Genomic DNA, 25,291 nt, shown 5'->3' with positions numbered 1-25,291 from the left:
TGCATGCATACATACATACATACATACATACATACATACATACATACATACATACATACATACATACATACATACATACATGCATACATGCATACATGCATACATACATACATACATACATACATACATGCATACATACATACATACATACATACATACATACATACATACATACATACATACATACATACATACATACAAATTGACAGTGGGGACCGAAATCATGAGAAGGAATTTAGGCACAGGATACCATGTAGTGGGCTGCATTCAGCAAGTGTCCCTAAATTTTCGCCAGTAAGATAACTCTGCCGTCAATATAGCTGTATACAACCCATTCGCTGCTCCGGTGATGACATGGGAACAAAACTTGGGTTCTCACTAAGCGCCTTCAAAGCAAAATCAGATCGGCCCGACAAACCATGGAAAAGAAAATGGTAAATCTAGCATTTAGAGATAGGAAAACAGCAGCGCGGGTTACGCAACAAAATCGACTAGCAAACATCTTAGTTCAAATTAAACGGGAAATGTGGGCGGATGGAGGACAATAGAGGGACAACTCGCTTAACGGAAAGGTTTTCAAGGGATGGTGAAAGGAATAGAGGAAGATGGAGGATACGATAGAGAGACCAACTAACGAAAAACTCGTGGCCATAGAAAGGATCTAATCGGCAAACACACCGAAGATGTGGCTAAACATCTTTGAGAGAGGCCAGGCCTTCGTTATGCAGTGGACGCAACCTGGGTGATGATAACGATGGTGGTGGTGGTGATGATGATGATAACGGTCATGTAGTTTGTTAGCTTCAAAGCACAAAACTCTCATTATGCCACTGATTTGTGTCCATTGATTGGTTCATAATTTCCATCCATGCAGAGAGGTTGCCGACGACCAGGGCTTCCGTGATGACTTCTTCCACCTAAAGTACAGCAACTGCTACTCCTACAACGTTGAGTGGACCGGATCCGGCATCAAAGACGCCGAGATCGCACGACAGATTGGTACGGAACTGCTTTGATGCTTGAAATGCACTTTAACGCGACATATTCAACGGAGCTGTAGAGAAGCACTCATTCGCGCTGAAGCTCGGGAACAAATGAGATGTCTCGCATAAAGAAAGTTTCTGCAAGAGAAAAACGATGTGCAGCCGGCGAATCAATTTGGAGAGAAATAATTTCAGTAAATAATTAATGGTAGTTAAAATCTTACAGTTGATACAAGTGTATGTATAATTTAAAGCCTTAAAGAATACTAAAGATTCAAAATAACAGCACATGCTACACTTCCTTTTTCTAACGGTTTTACGACACCGTAACTCTGGAAGTAGATCCTAAATTAATCCATTGCATTTAATCCTGAGTGAAATTCTTTTTGTTGCTTCATGCGAGCTTAAAGGGGCACTGACACAAAAATTTTGCATCTTGTTTTTTTTTTTTGTTGCGGTAAGTAGCTAGTGACCTACTTATAACCTGTAGAAACCTCATTTGCTTCAGCGTGCGACGGTTGTTTAATTAGAGGCATTTTCAATGCGGCCAGTCGCAGTTACGGTTTCAGCGAGTGCCGCGAAACGATAGATTTTGTGAATTTTGTGTGAACAAAGCTGACCACGTGACCGTCGGAGGGATATCACAGAGCAGAGCCGCCGTAGCACTGTCGAATCCGCATCGACGGCAGTTTCTGCGAATGCCCCCACGTACTGATCTCGTGAGGCGCTTAATTAAAAAGCGACCGTGGATGTGACGCAGGCGCTGCGAGTGCAATTGCTACCGCGGCTAAAGAACGACGCGCGACGCTCGAGACGGTGGGTGGCAAGACGCGCGCTGGGAGCAGCCGGCCGGTCTGCCTACAGGTCCGCCTACAGATGTGTTCGGCTTAGCACTGCGGCGGATATTCGAGTGCCGCTCTCGTAAGCGGTGCAGATGACAATTTTTAATGCAACCCGCCATCGCATCTCGTGTAAGCCACCATGTTCGGGACTTGGGGGCAATTTCGTGCAGCGGTAACAAGCTATCACTCGAGCTACCTGCCCCGGCCTGGGCCACTTCCCGGCCGTGGCCACCGCCTGCACAGCGACCGTGCAGCTAGCTCAGTGGGCTTTTCGTGCCTCCGGCGCATTTTCGCATCCAATGGTAATAAACAGTAATAGAAACAGAGTGCCTGGAATCGCTGTAGAACTTTGGTCGCGGCCAGCTGCCCGATTAGCTGACGAAATCACGGCGCCTCCGCCGCCAACGATCGGGTCGTTCGTTCTCGAGAGTAGAAGCTCCGCCCTCCGGTCCTCCGATTGGAGTGGCGAGCCGGGCGAGCCGGCGAAAAACGCCGGCAGTGCGGAAGCGGCAAACACAAACTCGTGACGTGTGTGGACGTTGTTGATTTACACAATATCCTCGGGATGTCGATTGCGCGTGGTCCTCTGCTGGCTGCTCGGTTGCGTTTCACACACTTTAAAATTGATTTTAAATATGTTCTATGCTGTATTCGCCGCTGATATTTTGCAGATGATGTATATGTGTTCCCACCAATCTATCTCCGAAGTTATCTCGCCTTCGAAATTTTGTGTCAGTGCCCCTTTAAAAACATTTAAGCGCACGAATACTGCCACCAAAGATAGGTTCTGTTTCTTCTTATTGCAGTGTGTTACTCCCTACAACGTTCCGAATTGTAATCTGAGCATACAGTGTCACTGAAAAGTTTAACACTTGAACATATTTGAATGCAAACATACTCCCGCTGTCTAGATGGCTGAGTGAATAATTTAGTGGTGCAATCACTGCAACTTCTGGGCAAAATAAAGTTTTGCTGCTGCTGCTGCTGCTGCTGCTACTACTACTACTACTACTACTACTACTACTACTACTACTACTACTACTACTACTACTACTACTACTATGGCTAAATGGACCTGAGCCGCCTTCACCTGTTACTGAATACTTTTAAGCAATTTCGTTGCCAGCCCGCGTTAGAGCGCCGACTGGCGTATTGGGCTGATTGGTTAACTTACACCGCCCTTTATTAGGAACCTTTTAATTTCATTAACATTCAAGTAACTCTGAAATTAATCATTAAAATTGCCTCATCCCTTTATCGTGACAAACTTCAGAGTCCGTTTCACGCGTTCCTACTTTTCTCAACCGATTACCGTATTTGATCACGAGAAAGGAATAACAGTTCCGTTTTTCTTCTAGCATCATCCTTTACGATTTAATGATGTCAGCTGGGAGGACGTACTCACAAATACGCATTCAGCAGTTTGCTAGCACGTTTTGAAGATTGTCTGTGCGAGCAGCAAGTCCGCAATAACGCTGGCATTATTATCCTGTGATAGAAACCCGGTCCACGTTCAGAGCATTTACTTATGTAATTCAAGCCGATGATACTTCAGTTTTAGACGTTATACTCCGTGCCTTCCCATTTCAACGTCAATTATGCCTTCAGTACACAAAGGATTGCTTTAAGGGCGGTTACTCACCATCATATCAGCCAAGCTTTTTCTGTGGAGTTTATGCTTTCTATCCAAAATTAAAGGGCATCTATTAAAACACCTTGAACCGAAATGGTATGCTTCATACGGCCGTAGAACATTTGATGGCGGAATTTTTAGATCTACCACCCTTAAGTATGCTTCCAAAACGAATGCTCGCACGCAACATACTTTTTAAGTACATAGGCCAAAATGAGGTATGTTTATTTATTTATTTTATTTATTATTTATTTACAGTATACTGCGGTCACGGAGGACCATGCAGGTGGGAACATGGTGATGCAGATATACAATTTATGTGGCACGGCAGAATCCACATGGCGCACAAGCACCCGAAGTAAAAGAAATAGAGAAGGAGTAGATGTATCGGCATAACTAGAAACATTGAAAAATGGTTTAACCCAGCCAAGGAACAAAATAACACACCTTACAGAAGGGTTCAATACACATCACATCAAGAAGACACCATAGAAGCCTCCGAAAACAATTTCAGGTGTGCAGAATACTTTACTGCTAACAACAGATAACAGGGCGTCAATAAAACATCACCCTTTAAAAAGAGACAAAATACAAAGGAAATGTGGCAAGGTCGTTTACTGGTTGACTGCGTTTCCAGATCAGTCAGCAGTCCACTCTCAAAGACACTTACAGATTCCGATGAAACAATTTTTTCAGACAACGAATTCCAATCAACAATAGTTCTAGGAAAAAAGAAATATTTAAAAAGGTTCGCGCGAGTTTGATAAGGAAGGATGTTATGCGCGTGCCGATTTCTGGATGTGCGACTCAAGAAAGGCTGAATATATGCGCGCGCATTTACGTTCAGTTTGTTGCGATAAAGTAAAAACAAATAAAGTAAAGTAAAAACGATAAAGTAAAGTAAAAACGATAAAGTATAAAAACTTGTTCTCATCTAAAACAATTATAATGTGAAGTGTTCTTTCTTTATGCGTGTTCTGGATTAACAGAAACGGGGCTGTTTCCATGCAAGCGGTAGTGTCACGACTAGGCACTACGTGGCCCCACCTTGGAGACCTCAAAATGCCTAAAGGGATACTGAAGTTAATTTTTCAAGCTCCAGTTTATGCTTGCACTGCGTATACTTGCTCGAATAAACACACTTGTCATCGTTTATCCGGGCGATAAGACGGTATTTATTTTATAAAACCTGAAAGAATAAAAACTACCATGCGCGGTTTCCAGCGGCCGCACCAGCTAACAGCAGCGACATCAAAGCCAGGTGCTACGTGATTGGACGATATCCAAGATTGGAATGCAAACCTGTTTCGGTTTCGGTTCTGTGAAACAACATGCTTGGCATGCGAGGTTATCGCTGGATGGGCATTCTTGATATCTCAGTAATCCCAATACGCAATACTGCACTTCTGCCGTGTTGTCGGCTGCGAAATGCGTCAGATAAGCTTACCGCACCGTAACAATCGCTAGCCGAGGCGTACGCAATGCATGAACGCCCTCCGCGTCATGGCAGACACTCAAATGCGATGCGTTTTTCCCCATCTTTGGAGCTTGCCTGGCTCGTGCCTGTGTCGTAGTAAGCGTGTTCGCACCAACCCAAGGGTCGGCCAATTCGGGACATGTGCCCGCAAGCAGTCGGTGCTTATGGAAACACCACGCCGACAAGAACTCGCCAGCGCGTCGGTGTCAGTCTTCACGCGTTCGGCGAACTCTCTCGTGGAGCAATGAACGTTACAGCGCAAAAATGGTGAATACAGTATAGAAAACATTGCCCGAGAACAAATAAATCAACTAAACAAATCATGCACTATCGGTGAGTCTAACTTGAGACTTGGAAAACACCGGGGGTCTCCAGACCACTGGACCAGAAGCCAGCGATGCTAGGAGTGCAAATATAAAGTACATAATGTATAGCCAGTTTACATTTTTTATTTAATTTTAGCATTTGAAGCAGCTCAGATGACTATTTCTTGTATAGCGCTCGTGCAGTAAGCGTCCCCCAAATTCACATAGTATCTAGTGTCTAGAGACTACATTCTTCAGACGGAAAAGCGTTCGTAGATATATGGTCATGCTGCTGACCGCTGTGCTAGTTCACCAGCGCGCAAAGTGCTCCTCGCACCCTGGTTTGACGCTGTACGATAAAATTTCAGGTTGAGTTTAATTCCTCAGTACCTATATTAACTTCGCTGACTCTTCTGCCCCCTTCAATTGGCCTTACATTGTTCTACTAGCGTAGCAGTCAGCGAAGCGTCGCATAGGCGCTTGTGTGGAGTGACTTCGACTTAGAATTTGATACCGTCTACAAATTAACAAACTAAACGCACATTCTTGCTGGCACAAACGTGTCGTCGTGGTTTAGGCTCAACTGAGCGAACGAGTTGCGACGACGCGCCGGCCACTGGCCGACTAAACGCCATGGGCCGACTGATCCTGTCGGAGGGTCGGCGAGCCGTGCAGTATCACCGTCAAGCCAAGGCATTTCGTTTTGACGTCATACGAAACACCATAAAAAATCGGCAAGGTGGATGCAGAGAGGAAGACTGCATTTCAGAATTGATTTTTCAACCGAATAAAGTCGCGTAAACGCACGGGGAATGGGCGAAACATGGCCCAAAGACTCCAGACTACAACAATGTGCGCTGGTAATCCTACAATTTTTAGGAATCACATCAACATCCTTTAAAGTCAAATTAAAATTATGTCCGACAATGTATTCAGAAATTCACTGTGGCTTCTCTACTGTATAAAACTCTAGAGTTAATATAAGCTATAGGATATGCAGTCAACAAAAAGCAGCGTGCTGTCCCCCAGGACATTGCGCAGCATTCGAGTGTGTGACTTAATAATTGCTTCGTCATCTTCCGGCCACGACTCGCGCACAGACCTGCGCGTGATCCTGTATCTGGAGCAGCAGGAGTATCCCAGGTCGGACATCTGGCCCGGGGCCCAGATTGTGTTTCACGACCCTGAGGTCATCCCGGACCCCGAGGAGCAAGGCATCCCGCTGCGAGCGGGACACAACTACATCTTCACGCTCAGACAGGTACGGTCGAGTCACGGTACATACAAACCGGTGGAGGACGGAAGTGATTATTTATGTATTAATAGAACTCCCTAATTCACTCGGTCATCAAGTGTCATCGTCGTAACCAAAGATTACCCGCAAATTACCGACAGCACAAAACATATAAAAACAGGTCATATGAGGCTGACCACATCCCCGCCCCAATTCACCTCTTGCTCAAATAAATGTTTATTCCTCCTTCTCCTCCTCCTTCACCTCGTCCTCCTCAAAGAATACACGTATTACCCCAAATTTCAATCAATCAATCAACCAACCAATCAATCTTTTTTATTTCAACGACATCAGGTTTGGGGACTTTAGAAAGAAAAAGAACCACCAAGCGGGCTTGACGAAATCCACGGCTCGTGTACAAGGCAAGCGGCAGTAGCCGCTGGCTGCCAACACACCATGAACTTATTTGCACGCACGAAGTTACAACACATGTATATCGTAAGTGCATAGTTTCTCAGGGGAGCTTCTCTTAACGAAAGTAATCTTAAACAAGAAATGGGTACACTTGGGTCTGGATGGGAATCGAGAATGCGAGACAAGCGTGCATCCACAGCACGACGGCTGTTCGTTGGCTCTATCCGACCCAAGGTGGGGGCCTAGTGAATGCATCCTGGCCTTCGGCATGCAGATTGTGGTAGACCCATGTAATGAGGTTTACATGAGCAATTGGGGCATGAAAATTGTTGAAGCGGCAATTAAGCGAGTAGCGAGGTACGTTTTTGTCGACTGCCACCCTTGCTTGGCGTGCAACAGAAACGCCATCACGCGGTATGTATACACTGAAACAATCACATAGCGCACGGCCTCCGCGATCGGCTGCCGGCGGCGCGCCGTATAGCAACGGCGTGCCGCCGGCAGCCAATCGCGGATGCCGTACATAGCGTAAGCTCCGATATAGCGTGAACACTAGCCGAAACACTTTACGATACTTAAACTTTTTTCTATGTACGCTGACAGGGGTTTTCTATTTGTATCACCGGTTGTCATAACTTAGCCTCTTGTTTATCCTGTATTTTCCCTGTAAAAATGTTTTTATAACGCGTGTTTAAGTTGCCTCGTACAGTAGGTATGCTGTTCTTTTTACGTATGCATCGTTATTAAAACCCAAACTAGCCGCCAAAGCTATGGGCCATCGTGAATTGTGTATATGCAATGAATCAAATAAAGTAGCAAAATGCGATCGTACGTCGCTGCCCCGATATATAGCGCGCTGGCAATGCAAAACGCGGGCCACATGCTTTTAACTGAACCTAGGCCTGACGTTACGCTTTCAGCCTTGCCGTCGCCAACAAATGCCAGCCACAGTTTTTCCATATACACCAGTCGCGAAACTCCGGACGGTGCTGGGTCCCCTGTGCTTCGTTGAAGCTGAGGGACAAGTGTATACTGGCGCGACACCTAGGGGTGAAAACTGGACTTTCAAAACATTTACTTAATAACAGAACTGAATAAAACAAAGCTTGCCTCTCGAATTATTAGAACACAAAAATTATGTAATGTTTACGTAAGTTTTCACGGTTTTTGCTTTTATGACTTACGGCATCAGCAGCAAGCACTGGAGTACTACTTCCGCTTTCTGACGACCGATAACAGGGTGGCCAACTTGCCCCGTGGTTGTCCCCATTTTTCCTAACGCAGAGGAAAGGGGGAGAGGCAACTGCGGAACCATTTTGAGTAAATCTGTAGCAAGGAGCTTGACGTGCTACGAGAGTTTGTTGCAGCTGGGCACGTCGTTGAGCTCAGCCTGACGGCTGCGTAACGTTCAGCCTTTTTTTTTTTTAGGCCTAACTAGGGTTATTGGCCAAAGCTCGCAGTCATGCTAAAGTAGAGCAGAAAAAGAAGGGTGATGATGATAATGAGAATACGCGTTCAGAAAATCGGCACTACTACTTTCGCAACAGCTACATCATAAGGGGTGTTTAGGTATACTGCTAACTTTTAAGTGCAATGCACTTCTTAAGCGACCGTGAACCTGCGTCCACCGGCGATGTCCGCGCACGTGGAGATGGGCGCGCGCAGCCTGGCCGCTGACATGGCACATACCTGACCTGACCAATCCCCCACGTGGGGGATTGGTCAGGAATCTCCTCGTCTTCCTTGGCAACGGGGGGAGATGGGCGCGCGCTGCCTGGCCGCTGACATGGCACATACCCACGTGGGGGATTGGCCAGGAATCGGGCGTGAGAAGGGCTAATGCACCCGCTTAAAGGAGTACTGACACGAAATTTCAAAGCTGAGATCCGCTCTAGCAATCAAGTACAACGACAACACAAATAGGTGTCTGTGAATAAATGCATCTTTCTTTCATTGTAGTTGTGTGTGTGTGTGTGATCTCTCTTTCGCGAACATTACCGAACCGCGCAAATTCAACTCGTGCATTCGCACTTTCACATTCTTCCCCTCGGGGAAATGCGGGGAATTTTTTCTTTAGTTATTGTATCTAATCAAGCATTAAAGATGGTTATGTATATACGCAAAAGAGGTAAAAGTGAGGAAATAAAAACTAATCAGCATGGTCATAACAAAGCGAGAACATGGTGACATAAACAAACCATGGACAGTTGCCTATCAGTGATTGCTGCAATTTAGCGGGAAGACAAAAATGGCGTAACGCCATATTTTGTGTGATAACAGTCAATTCCCAGTTTGTGACGGGTGTGGATGCGATATTCAATATCCCATGACTGGCGTTAAATCTGTTACTCAAGGCGCAGTGGTATCAAACAGGCTTAACCGAAAACAGCTTACTCGCGAGCGGTTATTACATGCGCTGCGTATTCACAGGCTTCACAAAGCGCCAGTTCCTGACGAAAGTAACCTACACAACAAAGCCTCGAGTCCCTCCTCCACTCCATTTGGTCCCTTTACTTGGCTGAGGGGAGGATCCCGCAATACTTATGCATGGGGAAATCGATTTCAGGCATCTCCTCCACTGGAGGAAGGAGGAGTGGAGGAAGGACCAGAATCGTTCGTTATGGGTGAGGAGGGCGACACAAAACGTTATTGACCCCCGGTACGGCATGAAAGCAGACATCTCTTCTGATCACATTGATTGATTGATTGATTGATTGATTGATTGATTGATTGATTGATTGATTGATTGATTGATTGATTGATTGATTGATTGATTGATTGATTGATTGATTGATTTCAACGCGCCGAAGCAGCACCTGTGCTGGAGGGCTCCGGACTAATTTTAAGTACCTGAGGTTCTTAGACATGCGCCTAAATCTCGACAGATGGGCGTTTTCGCTTTTCGCCTCCGTCAGAAAAGCGGCCGCCCCGGCCGGGAAGCGAACCCGCGACCTTGTGTTCACCAGCACAATGCCCTAGCCACTGAGCCACCGCGGCGGGTCTGGCCACATTATCACTACCAGAGGTGACTTTATTGCCTATATGGCTGCGCGAAGTGTTGCTTAGAAGGATTTTTGAACTACAGCAACAACCCCACGTTACCAGCGATAGAACAAAACGTTGTTCCTTGCTTCTTCAACATACCTACTTGGGGGATTGGCCACGAATGAGTGGCTTCGAGAGGCTGCTGTCTTCACCTCACGAAATTCACAAAACTATCCACTCCAATCAAATCCAATCCAATCGAAAAATTCGAGACGCAAATGTTGTGCTGCGCGAAGTGTTGCTTGGAAGGATGTGTCTCGGAGTAAGCGAAGTGCTTGTTGGAAACTCTTCTCTGAGCTAACGCACGCTTGCACGTGCATCTCCACTGACACGCTTCGTTTGGCATGGCCAGATGATCACCAAGCGCCTCCCGAAGCCTTTCTGGACAAAATGCGTCAACTATCCGTTCGTGCGGCGCGAGCGCTACGTCATGAAAATGACCAAACAGGTGAGTAATCCTGCCAATTCCTGCATGGGCGTTTCTCTAAATCAAATCAAATCAAACTAAATATTTCTACACCAACAACTACAACAGTTCTCGATGATGGGGGGGGGGGGGGGGTACGATCAAACAGCCGTTGCTCGGATTGACTAGGAGGGTACCCCGTATACAGCGAAAGTGTAGTGAACATATGAGCCACATAAATGCATACTAGTTACAGTTTTGTACAAGTTCAAATTTCGCGTGTATATATCACATAGCTATAAATCTACGGTGCAAATAAACACACTATGCCGAAACAAAGTACAGCGGCACATTCAAGTTTTATTTATACACAGACTAAACAGTCTTCGAAAATCAATCTGTGCGTTGGTTTGCGCAAACAAAGAAGAAAAACGAAAAAAAGAAAAAAGGGAAGTGGTTACAGACGTGGAATTGTTTATCAATGTTTTTAAACTTCAGCTTACGTGTTCAGCAACTGAAGTAGCTAGTAACACAACACCCGGAGGCCGTAATTGGTTACATTTGCAGGCTGTAATTGCTTACATAGAGGGAAAAAAAAATGCGTCTTAAAAAAACAAGGATGCAAAAAAAAAATTAAGGCCGCCGGCACATACGATTCCGAATCGGGGACACAGTTTCATAATGGACAAAAGTGCGCCTAATTGTGACTCTAAAATCTTTTTCTCACCTCAAACAAAATTTACTCGAAAGAAATTTTCTAAATTAAAAGCAGAAGTGCTGATGCATAAATTAGCCGTCTCATGTAATTTTACCTTCAGGGTTTTGGTGCTCTTTTTAGCTTGAAATTTGGCAAAAAGGCATTTTTGTTTCATATTTATAAGCAATTGTCCTAGAACGTACGCTCTGCAGTCGACTTAAGTTATTTTAATAGACACTCAAAGACCATACAAGCGCACGATGGAAAGGTTACGGCTTAAGCTTTCCCGGTGCCTTTACAAAAAAATTCTGAAAACGCGCCATTTGTTGCGTTTTTGCTTAGCTAATACAACACCAAAAATGTTTACATGGTTTCAATCATGGTCCCACATCAAAGAACAATGCGAGCAGAGTGTTCTAAAATAATATTTGTCATTCTAAATTTCTTCACTCTTTATATAAAATTTATCCCACTAAGAAGGTGCCGTGTGTTTCGTCACTTCATTTACTAACATTTCAAGATTTCAAGAAATGGCCACTCTCTGTAGCGCGCCAGAGTATTGTCTTTCTTTTTTTTTTGTATATATATATATATATATATATATATATATATATATATATATATATATATATATATATATATATATATATATATATAAAGCATAAGAAACAGTCGGAGACACAGCAAGAAGAATAACAAAGCAGTTTACTCACGTATCGGCAATGCGACTGGCCTTCGCCAGAGTACAGTTTACATCACAGCGAGTCGTCGTTGTGCCGCGCATGCGCAGCTCTGTGAGAAGGAGTGCGCGTACAACGCTTCGCTGAAGCTGTGCCGCTGCATCCGCGTGGACGTGGCGCTGCCTTACGAGGTGGAGTGGGACAAGCAGCCGACCGGGAAGAGGCGCTACTGCGACTCGGACATCGCCCGTGAGTACGCGGAAGCACATCTCAAAGGATTATTAAGCCTTCCTACATGCACTCAGCAAGGAAAGCCGTCTGTAACACTCGATATGTCACACTTTCGCTACACGACAAAATGTTAATAACAAAAGCCCTTGCCTTAATATTTTTACATGCGACCACTATTACTGCTCCTTAAAAATATCATCCGAGCAACGCAGTTATGTAGTAGTGCAGCCGAATTTGAAGGCGATTGGTGCACGATTTGTAAAACTGTTACGAGAGGGAATTTCCTATACCCATTGGTACTATTGAGGGGCTTATCCTCTATCGATCTTCGAATGCACAGCCACTTTTATCATGCCACCCCCGGAGGTTTAGCATTGATATTTTAAAGTTACCATTGAAGAAGTATACTCACCTGAACATCATGCATTTGCGTTATTTTTGGCAAGTACTGTGAGGTCCAAAATACAAAATAAGGACAGGGGCGTACTGCAGCAAATAAAAACAAGCAAAGCTGGGGCTCTAACGAAAATGGCGTAACGTTTGCGCCTCTGAACAATTCACCCATCCCGTTTTGTTAGTAACACCCATCTCGGTCGAACGCGATGTAAATACAAAAAGAAACAATTGTAAAGCCCTCTGCAAAGCCCTCTCACAGTATGATATCCCCTGTGGGGACATATTTGACCCGTCCAATTCTGTGTATCAATATTGATCGTCGCTTCGCATCTGCCTTACCGCTTGGAATCGGAAAAAGTGCCTTCCCAGGTTCCCTTCTCTTGCTACAGCCAAAAGCACAGCTCCCTGGCATTCTGTTATCCTTTACATTGCATTGCAGCACGTACTGTAATTAAAAAAACACGCATAAAAGCGATGATGGGATCCGATTGCGGCAAGATCCCAGCCCCCGCTCACAGGGAGAACCGATAAGTTCGACAGAAAGTGGTTGCATTGACCACGTGACCTAAACAGGCCAATGAGCGGCGCGAATTCGTGCGGCGGCGAATAGAAAATAATGGCGGTACTTTCCGAGTTCCAGTAACTTCAGGAAAGACGAGCGGCAGGGGAGCATGGTTTCCTGGAACGAGAAAACCGCCCATTGAGGGCTTAGACGACACCTGGCTACCAAATAAAACGTACGACTCCTTTTCTGTAAAGCGTGCTATGCCTCAGTAGGAGTGGTCCTGAGGGGAAGACGGCTTTACTGGCTCCCCGCTCTACTACGTAGTGAAAACACTTGCAACCACTTCAGCTTTTCGACCCCAGATCAAACACAGTCTGCCCCTGGCGGCGGAACGACAAACTATGGCTAGTGTGGATGCCACTGTCACGTCGGCTGCTCATCTACGTTGTGTATGGGGCAAGTCGCGCGCTGACGATGATAAAAAGCGAAAATGAGTGCATGCCTGGCGCACGGAGCGAGTTGCCGGCAGTACGCAATTGCTAGTTTACGTTTTGTTTGCAGGTTTTACATGGAAAAATATTAAAGCGAATCTTTAGTGTCCTCACTGACGCCGTTGTACCGCAATACGCCCTGCAGGAAAGCCAACTTTCTCTGACGATGATGATGAATGATCGTGGGTGAAGTGAAAGAAAAAAAACGCTTCCGGTGGCCGGAATCGAACCTAGGCCCTCACGCTACGAAGCCGGCGTCTATCCGATTGCTTCACTTGCACATGATCGAAGTGAACGCCAAGCAGCAGGTACCGACTCGCATCGTACACCCCAAACCGAAACGTTAGGCCTACGGAGCGCACACACGAGAGTTGCTGTGGGTATTCCGGAAAAGTGGTGCGTACCTCCAGAGTAGCACAAATTCGCAGTGGAGGATTGGCCGACAAGAGAATCCATCACGAGAAAGCTTCGTGTTCAACCATCGTCGTCGTTAGGCGGAGGGGTGCATGATTATTTTACTCACTGGCCGTAGCGGAATAACGCGGCAGATTTATTCGGGAGAACATCGTTGCGACGATCATTGCGTGAAACGTGGAACGCGTCAATACATTACTTTGCTATTACACCTCGCAGTTTTATTAACGATCAGTGCTATCACTCACCTCCTTACGAACAACAAAGCGTGCTGTGTTGGAGATGGCGTGTTTGTTATTGCAGGACAAAAGTATGCTACGTGAAAGGGGCGAGAAAGGCGGTGCCGCAGATACGTCATTTAAAAAACAGCGCATGTGGCGCTATCACCCAATAATTAACGGTGGCGTATTAAACGCTACAAAAAGAGTCAGTGAGGACTTCTCACTAAAGTCTCCTCTTTTCAAAAATGAACACCATTTTCGAGCCGTCACCGCCTACAACTGCCCGACGCCTTTATGATTATTCCGTAATTGTGTAATGTTTGACATCCGCACGAAGCTACTTCATAGCCCCATTTCGCTGGAATTAAGCGGATGTGAATATGCATAAGTTTTTTCTTTCTTGTTTCATCTTAACGTGGCCTACTTTTATACCCCAACGCAAACAAAGTCGCCCGGCAACATGCTTTTATTTTAAGAAAACTGCGTGCTTAAAAATCATAGGCCCTTCAACAATATCATTACATAACAAAAGTTTATTACAGAAAGTGGACACCTCGGTCGGCATGGTGAAAACAGGAAGGTGTGGGAGAGGGGGGGGGGGAGTTTAAAGGTTGCATTCGGCGGTCGAAGCCTGAGGAGCGCGCTAACTCGCACAGAGAAAGGAGCGTCCGCCGTGTAGTGGCGGGTCAGCAATGACATTCGAACTGGACCTGAAGGTCGCGGAACTGGGCCACACAAGGACAACAGAAGCATTTTCCTACAGCCCGCATGTAGCTTACCAGGGGCCGAATTCTCTAAAACGACGGGGCGTCGCTTTGAAACGACGGGGTGGCGCCATTGAAATGCATGTGTTCTGGGGTTGTGGGCGTCGCTTTGAGGAAGGTGTTCTCCTAGTATGAGCTGCAGAAAAGCATTGTAGCCAGGGCGCGAAGCGACGCCGACTGCCGCCCCATCGTTTCACTTGTCGCTTCATGCCCTTGCCACAATGCTTTTCTGCGGCACTTACTAGGAGCACACCTTCCTCAAAGCGACGCCCACAACCCCAGAACACATGCATTACAATGGCACCACCCCGTCGTTTCAAAGCGACGCCCCGTCGTTTTAGAGAATTCGGCCCCAGGGCGCGTGAGCAAAGCACGCCACGCAGCTCCTACATTCTTTAAGGCGATAGTATCGGTTGGGCTACCCAACGCGGCAATTTCGGTCTCTGTCTACCTCTCACTTGATTCATCTGCCACGACCATGAATAATTCATCGCGAAATATATAAAGATGGTATTCACTGAAAAGTTTAGCTCTCAATTTCTTCGCTTGGCAACACTGGAAACGACCATGGACATGGCCGATGTACCACGAACATGGCGCGGCTTGTGCTGCTGCACCCGCACGCCTCAGGAAAAAAAAAACCGGCGTACGTCGTCTTCTCCGTTTCAATCCTATTCTCAACGTCGGTGTGAACAGAGATGTTATTAATCGCACTCACATTGCAGTCGAGGCATTACTTTGTGCACGGTGGGATAGAGTTTGGAACGTCCACCACACATCCTGCACTTATCACGGACAAGTACCGCCATCCCGCGGAGCCCGACGTAACTAGTGACGGCGCACTCACGTGGTTGCCTGCATGTATGCCTCGCCAGTGGATACAACCTATAGGAAAGGCCGTTTCAAACTATCAAAATTGGTCGCAGGGGTGTTAGATGTACACATTATTTGGCGCGAAAAAATTCAGGCACATTTGAGGAAAAACACAAATACATAGCCGGCTGTACCCACGTTCTTTCAATTAAGAATGCACGTTGCGTTGGTGAAAAATGAAAACAGAACTCGTGCGCGTACTGTTTTGGGCAGAAGAATAAACAAAAGATTAACATACGGGCTGTCAAGATTATTGTGCGTGAACAGCGCGACGGCGGGAAATTTGAAACTAAAACAACCCTTCATTGAATTATGATAACAGTGACGGGGGGGGGGGGAGAGCACTTGGGGTGGATAGAATAACGAACGAACGAAGAACATTTATTAGTACTTAATAGAACATTTATTAGAACATTTATTTATTGGGAGAATGAAGAAGCAGCTACGTGGCGACAGCAGACCATCGTCTTTCGACGACATTTTGTGGCAAGCAACCTTACACGCGGACATTTTTTTCTCCTCTCCCGCACGGCAGCCTTTGTATACTAAGGTTGAAAGCACGAGACACAATTTCTTGATTTTCTGAAATATTAATGTTTACTATATCTGCCTAACTTTTCTGGCCCCGTTTTTTTTTTTTTTTGTTTTTTTTTTCACCATTACCCATCATTCATACGAAAGTTACCGTTTTCGCCAGCACTTGGGTCTTCGCGTTTCGTATGTTGTCTTCATTGTACTCCTAGAACGCTGCTCTTCCGAGGCAAAAACTACATTATATTATCAGAAAACTGACCTTTAAATTTTTAAAACGCACTACTTTATCTCTTCCTTTCATAACCTCAAATATGGAACGTCAGTAGATCGGAAGATTTAATTCACCAACAAAAAATGATGCGCAGTAGATACGGGAAGATGTTACGTCATTATTTGATAGAAACACACTGCGGAGGCCAATTGTTCCACCAAAGTCACTGAGCAAGTATATTTGCCTTCTTCGCGGTTTTGTGACTGAGTACACTTTAAACTTGCTTAGCAAGGTACGTATTGTGAGGGTGCAAGCAAGTCTCGCAGTTCTAGGCGCCTGTAAGCTTTGAGAAGAATTTAAAAAAAAATCAAAGCCGTAACAGAAACTTTTAGCAGCGGCGGGAACAAGAACATTTGCAGCCAATTGAAAATAAAAAAAAACGCTTCCCGTGGTCCAAATCTATCCTGGGTATACCTGGCGTTATTAAATCGGCGCCTCTCCGTTTGAGCTGTCATCCCAATCCGTGCGCAGCATTTTCTTTCGGCTCGTAGCGCGGGCGTTGACTTTAGACTTGGCCGTGGGTCTTAGCGCATGCTAACGCGGTCCACTTTGGGAGAGATGTGAAAGCCTGTGGACGAAAGGATCCGGGCCTGCCTGCCAGTCACGAAGAACTCTCAGCGGGAAGTTCGGATACAATGTGAGGTGCAACAGTTCGGTCTCCGACGAAGGGAGAGGGGACGTCTGCTCTGCCGCCCACTGATGCAAGCTGCCCTTTGGGCGAAGCTTCTTGAGGGCTCGGGCTGTCGGCGTCTCAAGTCGTCGTAGTATCATGTAGTCACGGTACTAAAAGAGCGGGACACTCGTTTTCCAACGCCTCGCGCAAGAACACTTCGTGCTTCGAAAACACGAGACTTAGGAAAAAGCCGCATACATCTACCCTCCAACAATTTCATCTCCGTGGGTAAAACCTCCGAGGCGCCGAGAAGCCATTTATACACTGCATGTTTCGCTCCTTCCCAGTTTTCACGTTAGTGGAGATGGCCGGAATTTTTCACCGGATGGCCGGAATTTTTTACCGAAAAACTGCAATTTTTTTTAGTTGATCTGTATAAAAAAAGATATTAGGCTATCCCTACGCATTTGGGTTCGATCACATGAAGTATCACTGATGACACTCCGAAAAGCGCTTGTCACGTAAATGTTTATTAAAAGCATCCTGTCGGCACTTTTATTTTATTGTGTTTGTCTTTGTGAGACCGTGTCTTATTGACCGGTACGAACTCAAAGAAAATATTGTTAAAGAATTTGAAAAGCAAATGCAAATGCGTTAGCACACTCCTGACGGCACGCAAACATTTTATCTTACCTCCAACAGTGACTCGCTGCTGGATAAAAGTACTGGACGAAACAGAACGCTGCCAGAAGAAGTTCTGTCGACGAGCTTGCCTGTGAGTACTCCCCATTCCTTATTTATTGTGAAACCGTAGCTGGGCGACGTCTGTTGGAGCCAAATAGTTTGTAATTCCACTGTCTCAGAGGCAAAAAGCAGAATTCATATACAGTCGAACCTCGTTATAGCTAACACTAATATAGCGAATTATCGGATATAGCGAACTAAGTACGAAGTTTGTTTGTCCCGCTTCATTTCAATGACCCCTATTCTTTATACAAAGAAACCGAATCCTCGAGAGCCGCGCGATATCGGCTATAACGAAGAAATATTTGGTTCCCGCGAGGCTCAAAACTCGACAGCTAGCATACTAAAAGCAAAATTAAAAAAAAAAGTGCGACAAAACAACCTTTTTTTAGTAGCTTAAGGCCCAGCATTGCGTGGACACTGGGAAAAACTTCATTCCGCTCAGACTGTGAAAAGCCACCAGGCGAAGGCCACATCCTCCTTCCGGTAAATTAGAAGGCCGGCTTGTTTGGCCGAGCGAACTTTATTCTGTCGTAATTTCCCTTTCTCACGTTCCGGTCTGTTTAGTTTGAAATGCCAGAAGGAGACAGATAAGGACTTTCTCGTTTATAGGTTCGAAGTCTAGAACAATGCTTTTTTTTTATCTAGGATTGTTGCGCGGGCCAGATTGCCGATTTATTAGAGCCGATTTTTACTTCTACGGTTATAGCGAATATCGGATATAACGAACAAATCTACGGCACCGATAGTACTTCGTAATAACGAGGTTCGCCTGTACAATGATTGGAAAAACGGCGAATGAGGCTCTGCCTTTAGCCTAAACCAATATAACATCTATAAGATAAACACAGTTTTTTTTAGAGCAACGCTTGAAAGTAAAAGGTAACTGCGCAATTTAAAACGTTTCCGAATTGAAAAAAACAATCCAGAATAACAGCTGATCATACTCTGAGAAAGCCGTCCAGAGAAAAAATTACGCCTCCTGAAAGCAATGAAATGCAAAAATAACTACGACGTTCTTTCAGCGTTCTGATAAAGAAAACATTGACAAAGATTTAAGGTCATTTGAGGTGGGATGTTAACTCCGATTCTGCTTAAGTATACCTCGTTCCGTTCTAAAAACATCGTGCATGTTTTCATGCTTCTTTAACGCTCCTTCCACCTATAAGAAGCCTGTCGAATCGACCTCTCAGAAGTTCACATTGGTCGTGTCGCTTACGATATTAAGTGTATGAGGGCACACAGAAACTTTGACGTTACAGAGCTTACGTAAACTCGTCGCCATGGTATATTCAAAAAGATCGATGGGTAGCGATAGTATCAGTGTGCTTGCTAGCCTACCTGTAGGCTCGGGAGCGAAAGTGCGGAGATGAAAAAAAAAAGAAATAAAGGACGCCAGGCCATTCTGAACCCTTGGTACCAGGAATCATACTCGTTTGAACGAACTGCGACAAGTACAATTGTCACAACGTGTGGATACTAGCAGTTCAATCTTGGCGCTTATCGGGATTTCAGAAAGAGCTTCAACATTTGCTTCACAAACACTCTCTTTTTCTTTGTCATCAATTTGAGAGGCGAAGTAGGCGGTCTTTTGTGCCGTAGTGAGTTAATACGACGAACCCAAGTACAATGTTGTCCAGTTTAAACGCTGAAACTTCGCGCCGTTGTCCCAAACCTGTCCTTTCTGTTCTACTCTCGAAGGGAAAGCCAGTTCGAGACGTCTGTGACACAGGACCCCTGGCCCGACGAGATGTTCTTCCAAGAGGCAAGGACAATTCCTAACTCAATTCTTCTTTTTTTTCCGAAACCCCACTACTGCTTCAGTCGCAGACGGAAAGAATTGGATTAAGTGACATTCACAATACGAATATGGGGGCACTAAGTGGGAATAATAATAAAAAGTCACATTTTCCAGCCGCCCCATACCATAGGAATGACTCCTCTTACGAGCAAGCGTTGTGGTCCCACACAAGGGCCGAGCGCCAGGCCGGGAAGTCGCTTGTACCTATTTTACCGGTAGGTGCCAGGCGCCACCAAGGCACACGAATGCACATGGGCTGTTCCACAGCCACGGTGGACGCTCAACTCGCAACCGCCTGTTGCAGGACATGCCACCAGACTCTTTCACCCCCGGCAATGGCAACGCGGCATGATGGCCGGGGGCCCCACCGGATGAACAAGGGTCAGAGGCCCCTCGCAAGGGTAAAGGCAGCTTTCCGGGCGTGAATTCCCCTTTCAAGGGTCCGCACTCGACCAGGGACGCCTGTACCCACTAAAGAAACCGGTGGGTGCCTGGCGGTACCAGGATTTGAACCCGTTACCTCCCGTGTACGATGCGAGTGTCGTACCTCTGAGCCATCACCGCGAATCATAGAGATCACTAGTGAAAACCTGAGCCTCGATTTTCACGAGACACACCTTTTTGCACGCTCCAATGCCAACGCGGAGCACGTGGAGAAAATGGGGTAGGCGGTAAACTGGGATAACGCCAAGATCCTGATGACGGACCGTAACATATTAGAGTTTGGGTTTGCGCTAGTTGGCAGCGGTAATCCATGACTTCGTGTAGCGCCAACAAAACGACAGAGAACACAGGGAGGCGACGGGCACAAGCGCTTGTGCCCGTCACCTCCCTGTGTCATCTGTCGTTTTATTGGCGCTACACGAAGTCATGGCGTAACATATCGCCATGCGTTAACCTGGAGTCTGATTATCCGGGTAACGCCGCACGCGATCGGCAGGACTGACGGCTTTATGCGTACCAGTTGCGCCAAATCTCCGATAAGACAACTGAAGGCTTCTTAAAGCGGCGCCTCGCAGTGACTGCTTTCATTGCGAACAAGGCAGCCGCAGCGCTCCCGAAGTGTCATTTTCATCTTTCGTGTTACGCTACCTTACCAGACGGCGTCTCCTCCATCGAGACGAAAGATGCAAAAAAATGGCCGCGTGTCTGCTTGCTTTGTTGCAAATCTCGTGGAAAGACGATAGTCCTCTGCCGCGGCTGCCACATAAAATCATCCGCCCAGCTGACACGCTTTTCCACACCCGTCTTGCTCCTTCCACGGCATACACGGCGAAGGCTCGCAACAGTCAATTCAAATTTAGCGCGCTCCACTGCTCGCGGGCCGTCTACCGGGGCCAATCGTTACTGCAGGACTGCTTCGAATGCCGCCACGAGGCACTGCCACGGGCGCAAGAGGCTTTTGTATTTTGGGACAAAACATTGTTTTCAACGCGTAATTCATTTTTTTTTTGTATCCTGAAAATAAAGGCGCCTTGTGTAATTCAGGAACACTGCAGATGTCACTGATGTATCGATGTTCTGTCTCGTGAGTTTCCAGACGTCTTTGTGCTGCTTGCGGTGAAATTGAAACAATTGAACACTTTTTCCCGTACTGCAACGTTTTGTTTTTTTTTGTTTTTTTGTTTTTTTTTCTTCATTCGGAAACGGTATCTAGCCGCACCAATTCAACGCATTGGCCTTCCTCTGTCGATGCCTGTGCTCCTTTCGCTCGCGGCCATTTCCCTGAGGTTTTAAATGCGAATGCATTTCTTAGTCGGGGGTTGTCGTGCTCCGTCGGCGTGCGCCTGCATTCCTCCAGCGCGAGCGCCCGTGAGCGCGCGCCTCGTAGTTCTGCCTTCGTCGTCGTCGTCGTCGTCTCGGCGCGGCGGACCCGCGCCGCTACAGTCTTTTTAAATGCGAATTCATTTCTTAGTCGGGAGTTGTCGTGCTCCGTCGGCGTGCGCCTGCATTCCTCCAGCGCGAGCGCCCGTGAGCGCGCGCCTCGTAGTTCTGCCTTCGTCGTCGTCGTCGTCGTCTCGGCGCGGCGGACCCGCGCCGCTACAGTCTTTTTAAATGCGAATGCATTTCTTAGTCGGGAGTTGTCGTGCTCCGTCGGCGTGCGCCCGCAGGTGTTATCTCTCCGCGCTCCTCCTCGCCCCTAGAAACAGCTGTGGCGCGCCTAGCAACCGGAGCAGGGGGTAGCTCGGGCGGGAGTAGCGGAGGGCAAGGGGAGAGGAGGAGCGCGCTCGGGTGTGTGAGGGCGCGCATCGCGGAGCTCGGGCGGAGTAGCGGAGAGTGAGTGGAGAGGAGGAGCGCTCTTGGGCGTGTGAGGGCGCTCGCATCGCGGAGCTCGGCGGGAGAGAGAGCTCGCGCGCGGGGCGGGCGTGTTGCGCGGGTCTCTCTCGCCTCTCCGCGTACCCTCTCTGCGCTCGCTGCGCTCGGAAAATGTATATAAATGCAGTGGAGCGCACGCCTCTCTCCGTTACTGCTTGACGCAGTGCACTCATCGGTGCACCCAATGCATTCGCATTTCCGCACGATCCCCTTCGGGGAGGTGGGGGGATTTTTTTTGTCATAGAGGGATTATTGCGGCAATTAACGCGTACATACCAGAGACCAGACGCATGTCCTGCTAGCCCAGTCACTTTTTTCGCCCTTTCTCCCAAAAATGGCATCAATCACTGATTCTTCTCTAGATCTATTATTTATTCGGTAACCGTTTCCCCAATTCCTTCAGGCTGATTGTATAGGGCTATTAGGTAAGCGTTTTAGTCCCCAAAAGCCCCCAGTTTCTTGACCAATCCCCCACGTGGGTATGTGCCACAACAACTTCGCGTGGGAAGTGCCTTTCCGAGAATTTGCCTATATAAACCTGTCGTTCTCGTAAACATTTGACTTATGGACGGAAGGCTTAATCAAGTGAAATACAGGTGGACAGACCGAACTTTTCCGGGTTAAATAGCCAAAAAAAGGCTGTTTTCCTTTAAAAAAAATCAGGGGTGGCAGGAGTTCGAAACGAACCACCGTCCCCGGTATCCGGAAGCTGAAACGGAACCGCTACGCCACGACCCCAGACGCCGCGCCGCTCCTTGTGCGTTGTGTGTCGGCCTTTTGTCGAACGGCCGTCATTTTTTGGCTGACTGCAGAACACCAGCTTACTGTTATGACGCACGCTGAACGCCTTTGGAGGCCGTCACCGGAGAGCTCCATCCGTACGCACCGCACGGGGGCGAAAGGAAAGAAATCGTTGCAGTGAAACTTCGGCCAAGCAAAATTATTTCGGACATAAAAGTTTCGTTCAAAGAAGTATTAGTATGCGCGCTTAAAAACAGCATTCCATATGTTTCTGTAACGTTCTTATGTTTGTGGGTTTCATTTGTTTCTTGCTCGTTTACCTGTGTATATTGCTTTGTCTGCCGGATCCCAACCATGGAGCAGAGATAAGAAGGATAAGGATGTAGTGGAGTGCATATGGCAAGCATTCTCAGATAATGAATGGCAGCCTACTATTGCCCCTGAAGAAAAAAGTGTATGACAACTGCATCTATACCTGTACTCACCTGCGGGGCAGAAACTTGGAGGCTCACTAAGAGGGTTCAACTTAAATTGACAACGACTCAGCGCGCAATGGAACGGAAGATTATAGGTGTAAAATTAAAAGACAAGAGAGCAGAGTGGGTCGGGGAACAAACGCGTGTTAAGGACATGTTAGTAGAAATTAAGAAGAAATGGACGTGGGCAGGGCATGTAATGCGAAGGCAAGATAACCATTGATAATTAAGGGTAACAGAGTGGATCCCTAGAGAAGGCAAGCGTGGCAGGGGGCGGCAGAAAGTTAGATGGGCAGATGAGATCAAGAAGTTTCGGGGGATAAATGGGTCACAGTTAGCGCAGAGTAATTGGAGATGAATGGGAGAGGCCTTTGCCCTGCAGTGGGCGTAGATAGGCTGGTGATGGTGATGATTATTATGATGCTGATGATTGCTTTGTTTTAAAAACGTCCATAAAACACATCTGTACACACAAAGTTGAGGCCACTTTTCTCTTTCTTATATAAGGGTTTCGCCAATGGGTATTACACGCGCCTCGCTGTTTTTGTTTTACAACGCTAAGGGAAAGCGGGCGACATCATTCGTCTGCGATGGGGGCATCACGGATGTGCTTGTGCGGCTTGCCGAAGGAGGGCGCCTCGGGTGCGAATTCTTCCTGCCGCTGCAGCGCCACGATGGGGGCCGCTCGCCAGGGGTCGCCGGCAGCCTCCGCCGAGTGCTCAGCAGGAAGGGGAACCACGGTCACGTTCATGCACGCTGCGACCACGTGTTTGGTGGGGGATAAAGGCGCCATCAGTTTAGGAAACAACTCTGAAGAGCTCTTAGGGCGAAAGTCTTATAGGTGTCATAAAAACAATAGGCAACTATGTTTATTTTAAAATAACTAGTCTTTGATAAAACACTCAGCTTTATTCTAGCCACAAAATACGTTTTCTAACCGAAAAAGCGCAAGGAATAACGAAAAGATTCAAAATTTCGCGCCGTAGTGACGTGACCTGTTAGATGACGTGTTACATGTAGCGCTGTCAGTGACGTGTTAGATGTACCGCTTCTTGTTTTTTGTTTGTGCATGCACAGTCGAAATAAGGGCTTATATTTTCTTCTCTGTTCCTTTTAATTGTTTTTTTATTATCTACTGTTGGTGGAAAGGCTAGCCACATGTTGTTTTAGGTGCGGAGTACCTTAGGACCGCACAATATCTGTCCGCGTTCGTGCACATAGCATTTACAATCGCAAAAAATCACACAGGTACCGGCAGGATTCGAGCCTGTTTCTGGTAGACCAGACAAGACAGAGGTAGTGTCAGTCATCTTACCCATTAATTCGGCTACGACCGTGAGTTAGTACCCGAGAGTCAAACGGCTTACTCCCTCACCTGTAACGGTGCGGAGTACCTTAGGACCTCCCAATGTCCGGCCGCGTCCATACTTGGGCACACCACCATCAAGCGAAAATCAAGCGAAATTCGATTTGAGACGTGAGTTGCAGTTATATTTAGGGAATAATCAAGGTGCAACTCACGGCTCAAATCGAATGACAGTGGGGGCGCAACTTAGATGTCATTCGAGTCCCCGTACTCCGCACCCTCGCCATCATCCACGGAGTGGAGATGCTGCCATTTTTTTTCTCGTTACGTGGAAAGTGTTTGTGTTGGTATAAAATTATAGAGGATTCTTTTGTCTGCCAGTGCTATTTTTGTTTACTTGTCAACTGTGCACTGAAATGTAACCTAGCCAATTCGCCCAAAACTTGATATACTTCACTGATGTTCTATTGGAAGTATGTTTGTGCTTGTATATATTTTTTTTAATTTTTATGGCCCCTCCACTCTACAAAGTATTTTTGCCCCGAGGGTACAATAAATAAACGAATAAACAAACGAATAAATACATAAATAAAAATTGGCACGACTGGCGTAATATAGACCAGCAATAAAAGCACAGTTATCGATGAGTTAACTGAACGTTCGCATTCAAGTTATGCGATCAAACGGTACTGGATGTACTGCAAAACGGTACGTCAATCGCTCAGCCATGTTTCTAGGCGGTGACTCTGGTCGGCGGCCGTCAATAGCACAAGCAAGATTCCATGACGTCACAGAAAAGTGTCAGCGGAAAGTAGCCGGGGTGGTATCATTGTTATCGTAGCATTGTTATCGGCATCATTGTATCGGTGCCATTGTTA

General features: G+C 46.6%; 1 protein-coding gene across 1 annotated transcript in view; it reads left to right on the top strand.

Moving 5' to 3' along the window:
- The window catches only part of LOC144158852 (epithelial sodium channel subunit beta-like), a 57,112-nt gene that overhangs the window by 15,132 nt on the left and 16,689 nt on the right, over window positions 1-25,291 (top strand). Inside the window, exons 6-11 of the mRNA XM_077690019.1 lie at window positions 875-999; window positions 6,341-6,501; window positions 10,286-10,381; window positions 11,827-11,965; window positions 17,732-17,804; window positions 19,475-19,538. Coding sequence (XP_077546145.1) covers window positions 875-999; window positions 6,341-6,501; window positions 10,286-10,381; window positions 11,827-11,965; window positions 17,732-17,804; window positions 19,475-19,538 — 658 coding nt within the window. The remainder of the gene's footprint in view (window positions 1-874; window positions 1,000-6,340; window positions 6,502-10,285; window positions 10,382-11,826; window positions 11,966-17,731; window positions 17,805-19,474; window positions 19,539-25,291) is intronic.

Source organism: Haemaphysalis longicornis, unplaced genomic scaffold (genome assembly GCF_048455015.1).
Source record: "Haemaphysalis longicornis isolate Haplotype H1 unplaced genomic scaffold, Haemaphysalis longicornis Haplotype H1 scaffold_10, whole genome shotgun sequence".
NCBI lineage: Eukaryota > Metazoa > Arthropoda > Arachnida > Ixodida > Ixodidae > Haemaphysalis > Haemaphysalis longicornis.
The sequence above is the reverse complement of the archived record's forward strand: the minus strand, read 5'-3'. Positions and strand labels throughout refer to the sequence as shown.